Genomic DNA, 8,334 nt, shown 5'->3' on the forward strand with positions numbered 1-8,334 from the left:
AAAAAAAAAAAAAAAAAAAAAAAAAAAAAACCTAAAAAAAAAAAAAAAAAAAGATCAAAACTGCATAAAAGCAACCTAAGCAAAAACAGTTATTTACTGGCACCAACAGATAATAATTAACATTTTTGCGGGGACAGCACACCAAAATCTTCGGTCATTTTCTTTCCATCATTTTATTTAACCCCTCACATTCTCAAGGGGGCTATTTAGGCTATTTCACAGATTAGAAAACTGAAAGTGTACCATCTAGTCACTGAGCTAGCAGGTGGTAGAGCCAACGTTCTCACACAGGTCTTTCCGCTCTGACAGCCTGTGGTTTCTACCAGTTGTTTTGTTTTCCTTTTCTCTTTCTCTCTCTCTTTTTTTTTCTTCTGAAAGTTTCTAAGTGTCAGAGGACCACACTCACCTTCAGGTCTATTTGAAACAGAAGTTCTCAAAATATTGAAAAGACTAGACTCGTGGAACAAAATGTCAAGTTTGAAAATGCCTTTCCTCTTATTCTCCTTTTGCTTAGCGGAGAAGGGATCTGATTCCCTGACAACTTTTTTATCTCAACACTAATCAACCAACTAACCAAATAACCAGCATGCTTTCCGTGTGCGAGGGGATATGGGGGCACCAGGAAAGATACCAAGGCCCTGCCTTCAAGCCAGTGCTGCATAGAGAAGTAGCCCACCAAAGCTAGAGCATTTGAGATCAAGTGTTGAAGGAGAGAGAGTTTGCAGAGTCTGTAAGAAGAGGGACTCGGGGGACAGCAGATGGCGTAATGGTTATGTCACTGGACTCCCACGTAGTCCACCACGGTTCGAGTCCTGGACCCAGTGGCTTAAAACTCACGCTGGGCATATGTGTGTATGTGCCCAAAATCCCAAGAGGAGAATGGAGAAGAAGGGATGGCCACCCATCCTGGCAGTGGGCAGGGGTGATTTCTTGCTTTCTGTCTCTGACTCTCTGTCTCTCCAGAGAGCATACTCAACTGTAGTAAAAAAAAAAATCCCGTAAAAAAAAAAAAAAAAAAGAGGAAGTCTCCTCTGGAGTGGTTGGCAGAGAAAACTAAAGCAAAGAGAAAGTGATGCATAAAACAGTCTTAGGAGGGATTCGAAGACTACCTCAGGAGTGGATCCACCTGACTACAAGACATGGGATTCAACTGTAGAATCTGAAAATCAAAGTGATAACTCTTGGTCTCGTAGCAGCTTATGTAAAGCAATGTGTTTCTTCCTCACCTAAACAAAGGCAAAGGAACCCAATTCAAAAATGTGTTTGTTCACCTGAGAGTGTTAAAGAAGATTCATCAAAGTGACTCATCTTTTGAACCAAAACCATTGACTGTAAAAGCTATTTTTGAAAGAATCAAGAAAAAGAAACAAGCAAACAAACAAAAGGAAATACAAGACAACAGGAAGACCAAGGGGGAAGACCCAAAGGAAGGAGAAATACCAGGTCACAAATAGATAAGAAACGTGTTCGAGGCAAAGGATGTAAGTTACCATTTATAGAATCAGAGAGTGGAAGACATCCATTACCATGGCGGAAAACCTTTGAGCAAGTTGTTGCCCGAAGATTTTTTAACTACATTGAAAAGCTGAAGAATGAACACCACCTTCAGGAATCTTTGAATAAAATGAATGGTGGTGAAGATTTAGATAAAGGAGGTCTTGATAGTGGTAGGTAGAAATATTTGGATAATGATGGATCCCTTTCTCCTCTTGAAGAGCCAGTAGCAGAAGATGAGCCAATAAATCTTGATCCTGATGAATGCGACATGGTAAACAATAGTTGTTTAAATAGTAAGTTCTGAATTCCCAGTTTCCAAGAAGATGAATGCCTATTTAGGATAAGAGAATAATACTAAAGAACCGGCTTTGTTGGGACCAACAACTGGTGTAATGGCTATGTCGCTGGACTCCCATGTAGTTGACCACGGTTCTAGTCTTGGACCCGGTGCCTTAAACTTATGGTGAGCACATGTGCGTGCATACCCAAGATCCCGAGAGGAGAATGGAGGAGAAAGGATTGCGGCGTGGCCATCCTCCCTGGGGGGGGTGATTTCTTGCTTTCTGGCTTTCTGGCGAGTGCATGTGCTCTATAGTAAACACCTCTCCAAAAACAAAACAAAAATAAGAACCTGCTTTGTCTAAAAAGAGCTTTAAAGGCCAAAAACATTGGGCAGAAGACAGAATGACCTGAAAAGAAGACAGGAACATGAGTGAAAAAGAAGGTAAACAATACAGAAGAAAAAGTGACTTCTTGTAAAAATATGCCAACTTGGGGATGAAGAAATTCTTATTTCACAAATCTTCTAAGACAATCTCTGAAAAAGTGTTATGAAAGTTCTAGAGAATAATAACTAATTAGGAAAGAATATTTTTTAAAATTTAAACTTCAGGGAAAAGCTAAGAAATGACCACTTCATAAATAACGAACAGAAGTCACCATGCTTTTTTGTCAGTGCTTAGTGATTTCATAGTAAGAGTTTCCATGGGCCATTTTAACACTGAAATAATGAAGTAGATGAATACTGAAAAGAAAATCTTAATAAAATCACTGCCAACAACAAAAAGAGAGAGAGAGAGAAGGGACCCATCTGCAACGGTGATGGCTTGGGCTGAGCAGAGAAACTGGAGATGGTGCTTCTGGTGGAAAAGTATGTAAGAGACCAGGAAGAAGAAATGAAGGTACAACCTGCCACAAGACAGCAGCTGCCTGCAGCGCGGAGTTGTTTTCCAGGAGTGGTGAGTACTAGGGTGGAATTAAAACACAGGGTGGGGCCTGAATCTGCTGGGTCATGAGAAACAGAATTTGAACATCGTGTGCTGAGCAGCTGGGAGTGAAGGTTTCTGAGTGAGGGAGAAACAACATAAATTAGATGTTTAAGCTGGTTTTAAAACTTTGCAAATTGCCTTAAGCCATGATTTGTTGCCTCATTCAAACTAAGTAGAATAATTGGTTCTGTGTAAAAGAAATAAGACAAGGTCCTCCAGGCTCCCATCAGCACTGCAAACAAAAGTTTCTCTTCATGTGACTTGAGGTAAGGAAACATCAAAGGCTAACGAGCTGCAGTTTGGGAATGATAAAGCAGGTAGATACAAGCCGCCAGAAGGGATTAGAGAAAATTATGTAATCTTACTGGCAAGGACCATGCCCTGTGCTAAAATGGCTTTTTAAATGCTATAGGGTTCCTTTTCTATAATGATCAGAATTTTTGTCTTGTACCCACTATTAAGCTCACAAATTGTATCTCTGTATTCATATGTATTTTGATAGACTCGTTCATTGTTTTACTTTAATCTTTCCTTACTTAACATCTCCAAGGCGCACACACAAAGACTGGGCAAACTAGGCTGCACCCTTTAAAATTAGATAATGAGATAAATACCCAAATGCACAGCGGCACTGCTAACCTTTCGAGTATTAATTTTGATGAGTTCTCTTTCTTGATTATTCCGTGGATGTCAGGAGATATCCAAATAGAATGTAGGCCTTTTCTTTTCTTTGGGACGTAGGGATGGAGGTTTAGGAGGTGAGAAATGCTTTTTGAAACAGACAAGCTATTTTATACATTTATTTCAACCCCAAACCCTAAGAAAGTATTTGTCACCTTCTCAACCTACCTTTAAGGTCCAAGCTGTTGGGTGTATTCTACTTCATACGTACCTGTGAGCAAACATGGGATTGAGATGTAGAAGAACCACTTGATAAGATTTGTCCAGATTTCTTCTAGAACCATCGTGACGGTCTGTGTCTGAAGACTCAGTGTGATCCGGAACATTGTTTCCTGCCAGAATAAAGCATTCTGTCCATCTCATTCATCTTGCTTCAGACGAAGATGTTGGAGCTGAGGTCTGAACAGCAGTGGAACCTGATTTCTTCTGGAAAGAAGAGCTGACCAGACAGCTCAGAAGGGGCGGGCTCTGCAGCACCCTCCTTTCTGACCAAACCCAGATATTGCATCAGGGGGAGTGGCCTATGAGACTTCCTGAGAAAAGGTAACTCTGGAGAGCTTGATCATCTGCCTAGGAATGGTGCATAGCCCACAGGCTCTGTCCTGGGCAACCCCAGGTATTCCTAGAGGCCAATGACAGGAATAGCATCTAAAAGCTGCCCTCTTCCCAGTCTGCCTCTGTGAGTCCATTCAAGCTGGATAAGGATTACCTCTTTTTGCTAATAACTACCCACTTCAGAAATTGTTTAAAAGTTTTTTTTAATCATAACCTTTTTAAATATTGCTAGGCAAAGAAAGACACTTAATTCCATATTTGCATGCATTCACAAAAAGAAAATCTGGGAGAAGATAGAAGAAACTAACAAGACTGGTTACCTTGTAGCAGAAGGAGTAAAATTGGAAAGATGGAGGAGAAAAATGGGAATATGTCTTTTTTTATTAATCAAGTGATTTTTTTTTAATTAAGTTTGTAGAGCTGTCCAGTGATCACCACCATCCAGTTGTTTTCTTATTTGCTATAGGGTGCATGTGCTTGCTGGAGGGCGGGAAGGGAAGAGAGAGAACCTCCCAGGGTGGTGGCCATGCCAGTCCCTTCTCTTGAGGTATTTAGGCACGTAAGCTAACGTGCCCAGCATGGTTTACAAGCCACTGGGTCTCAGACTTAAGCAGCACAGTTGGCCATGTGGGATCCAGCTGCCTTAATAGCCACACCACCACTGGCTTAGGAACGTGACCTTTATTAGATATCTTTTATTTTTATCTATTTATTTATTTATTTATTTTGGAGAGGTTTTTGCTATAGGGTATGTATGCTCACCAGAAAGAGAGAGACAGAAAGATAGAAAGCGAGAAATCACCCCCCAGGGGGGATGGCCATGCCGCAATCCCTTCTTCTCCATTCTACTCTCAGGATCTTGGGTACACACGTACACGCATCCGACGTGAGTTTAAGCCACTGGGTCCAGGACTCAAACTGTGGTCGACTACATGGGAGTCCAGAGACATAGCCATTACACTAACTGCTGGTCCCAATATCTTTTAGAATACTATTTAAAGTGGAACCACATGAATGCACTATTGATACATTAAAATTTATTTTAAAATGGAAGTAAAACCTTATGATAGAGTTTGGTCTTTTAAAAATTAAGCTTCTTTTTTATTATTATTTTTTTTTTTGTAGAGGTTTTTCGCTACAGGGCGCGTGTGCTCGCCAGCCAGACAGAGAGAGACATAGAGACAGAAAGCGAGAAATCACCCTCCAGGGGGGGATGGTCCACGCCGCAATCCCTTCTCCTCCATTCTCCTCTCGGGATCTTGGGCACGCACGCACACGCGCCCGGGGTGAGTTTTAAGCCACCGGGTCCGGGAAGCAAACCGCGGTTGACTACATGGGAGTCCAGCAACACAGCTATTACGCTAACTGCTGATCCCAATATCTTTTTAGAATACTATTTAAAGTGGAACCACATGAATGCACTACTGATACATTAAAATTTATTTTAAAATGGAAGTAAAACCTTATGATAGAGTTTGGTCTTTTAAAAATTAAGCTTCTTTTTTATTATTATTTTTTTTTTTTTAGAGGTTTTTCGCTACAGGGCGCGTGTGCTCGCCAGCCAGACAGAGAGAGACATAGAGACAGAAAGCGAGAAATCACCCTCCAGGGGGGGATGGTCCACGCCGCAATCCCTTCTCCTCCATTCTCCTCTCGGGATCTTGGGCACGCACGCACACGCGCCCGGGGTGAGTTTTAAGCCACCGGGTCCGGGAAGCAAACCGCGGTTGACTACATGGGAGTCCAGCAACACAGCTATTACGCTAACTGCTGATCCCAATATCTTTTTAGAATACTATTTAAAGTGGAACCACATGAATGCACTACTGATACATTAAAATTTATTTTAAAATGGAAGTAAAACCTTATGATAGAGTTTGGTCTTTTAAAAATTAAGCTTCTTAACGCTAAACACCCCAGTGTGCAAAAAAAAAAAAAAAAAAAAAGGTGCAATAATATGGGTTTTAGAATGAATATATTTAGATTCTAGTTTCAGAACTTATTTGCAGTGTAACCTTGGGCAATTCATTCATTCATTCATTCAACAAACATTCACTAAGGTCCTACCATATGCTAGATGCAGAGACTTCAACACTTCTTACCCTCGACAAAAACATCCCAAGCAGTGAAGACAGACACAGGAATAATCATAAATCAACATTGAAAGTAAAGTGACAGGATCAGTCCTATAACCCAGTGGTTTAAAGACTCAGATTTCACATAGTTCGAATCCCGGCCCCAGCAGCCTGAAAAAATAGGCCATGTACATATGCACGCATGCCCAAAATTTTGACAAAATGAAGAAGTGGGCAAGAAGGGATCACAACATGACTGAATTATTGGGGAGGTGCTTTCTCCCTCTCTCTCTTTCTGATGAGGGCATGCACACTCTGGCAATTAAAAAAAAAAAAAAAGTAAAGTCACAGAAATATTCACAAGTGAATATAGGAGCACTAAGGAGAAACATCTAATCCAGCCAATGGGATCACGGAAGGCTTACTGGAGGAGGTGATTTGGGGGCTGACTATCAAATGCTAAGGAGAAAAAAATCAGCGAGGCATGGTGTGTTTAGTAAACCACAAAAGTTTAATGCAACTGAGAGCAAGATTGGAGTGTCAAGAAACGGGTTCAGGGACCAGCAGTTAGCGTAACGGCTATGTCACTGGACTACCATGTAGTGGACCACCATTCGCGTCCCAGACCCGGTGGCTTAAAACTCATGCTGGGCGTGTGTGCGTGCGTGCCCAAGATCCCGAGAGGAGAATGGAGGAGAAGGGATTGCAGCGTGGCCATCCCCCCTGGGGGGTGATTCCTTGCTTTCTGTCTGTCTCTTTCTGTCTGTCTGGTGCACCCTATAGCAAAAACCTCTCCCCAAAAAAAAGGAAGAAAAAAGAAAAAAAAAAAAAGAAATGGGTTCAAAGGCAGGCAGAAACAGTATTCCAGAAAGCTCTGAAGGCTAGCCTCATAGAAGAGGTTAAGAGAGCTGGATCTCACATGGCCTGCTGTGATTCGAGTCCTGGCCCCAGCAGCCGGAAAAACATACTGGGCACGTGTGCATGTGTGCCCCAAATCCCGATGGGAGGGAGGAGTGGAGGAAAAGGATTGTAACCTGACATACCCCAATGGGAGGAGTTTCTCTCTCCTTCTCTCTCTCTCTCAAATACGTACACCCTCTGGCAATTAAAAAACAATAAAATAAAAATAGAGAGCTTTGACGGTCTTGTTGAGAAACGAAGTTTATTCTGAAAGTCAAAGAAAAAGTCTGGGCCAGCCGGCGGCATGGTGGTTAGCTGGCTGGATCCCTCATGACTGACGGAGCAGTAGAGTCCGAGACCCAGCAACTTGAAGAACATGCAGGACACATATGCATGTGGACCCAAAATCCTAAAAGGAGGAAAAAGTGGAGGAAAAGGGATTCCAGTGTTACCATTCCCTCGGGGGTGCTTTCTCCACCCCCACCCCACCCCCGCTTCCTCTGGGAAGCACACATGCCCTTCTGGCAAAAATTGAAAAAAAAAAAAAAAAAAAGTATAAATACTCAAATCTGATAATGTCATCCCCTGCATTTTAGATTTAAAAAGTTGATGGGCCAGCCAGTGGTGTGGTGGTTAAAGCAGTTGAATCCCACATGGCTGGCTACACGGTTTAAGTCCCAGACCTGGCAGCTTGAAAAACACACCAGCATGTGTGCACGTGTGCTGTGAGTCGGGTGGAGAAAGCAGTGCATGGGACCAAATTAGAGGCAAGATGGCCGGGAGAGAGCTACTACAGTGATCTAGGCAAGAGATTCCCCATGTCCACAGAGAGAAGTGACCAAACCCAAACGATAAAGGAGGCAGCACTGACAGCTCCTGGTACCGAGTGGACTGGGACATCGAGGAGGAGCCCAACGCAACTTTCCGGTTCTGGGTTTGGGGAGCTGGGCGACTGGTAGCATCTCAACGGAAATGATGAGAGGAGAAAGGTAGGGTGGGGGCAGAGTTGGGGCGGTGCAGGAAAGGCTGCATGTGTGCCGCGTGATGTGTTTGACTTTGACACGGGCAGAGGGGGTCTCCAGCATGTGAATCATCTTTGTTGAAGTTGATGAGTGTTAAAGGCAGTGGTACCATCTCCCCTGCATCCAGGATTTCAGTGGTAGCTGAAACCACACGTAGGGCGAGATAACCCGAGGTGACTGCGTAGACTAAGGAGAGCTATGAATGTGCACCCAAAGGCCCTCATTTATGGACCAGCGCAAGAAAAAAGAGACAGGCAGATACAGGGGGAAAAGAATAGGCAAAGACGTGTCCCTGGAAACAACGGATAAAGGGATTTTTTTTTTTTTTTTTTTTTT

At 42.8% G+C, this 8,334-nt stretch overlaps 1 protein-coding gene and 1 pseudogene across 1 annotated transcript in view; one reads left to right on the top strand and one right to left on the bottom strand.

Annotated features, from left to right (window-relative positions):
* The window catches only part of LOC102502854 (TATA box-binding protein-associated factor RNA polymerase I subunit D pseudogene), a 7,354-nt pseudogene extending 5,553 nt beyond the window's left edge, over window positions 1-1,801 (top strand).
* Window positions 1-4,139, bottom strand: part of IL20RB (interleukin 20 receptor subunit beta) — a gene marked incomplete in the record, with an annotated part of 32,908 nt that extends 28,769 nt beyond the window's left edge. Inside the window, 1 exon segment of the mRNA XM_014585395.2 lies at window positions 3,658-4,139. Within this exon segment, the coding sequence (XP_014440881.1) occupies window positions 3,658-3,772 (115 nt within the window).
* Between the last annotated feature and the right edge of the window lie 4,195 nt (window positions 4,140-8,334).

The sequence above is a fragment of the Tupaia chinensis genome, unplaced genomic scaffold (assembly GCF_000334495.1).
Source record: "Tupaia chinensis unplaced genomic scaffold, TupChi_1.0 Scaffold149831_1, whole genome shotgun sequence".
In the NCBI taxonomy this organism is placed as follows: Eukaryota; Metazoa; Chordata; class Mammalia; order Scandentia; family Tupaiidae; genus Tupaia; species Tupaia belangeri.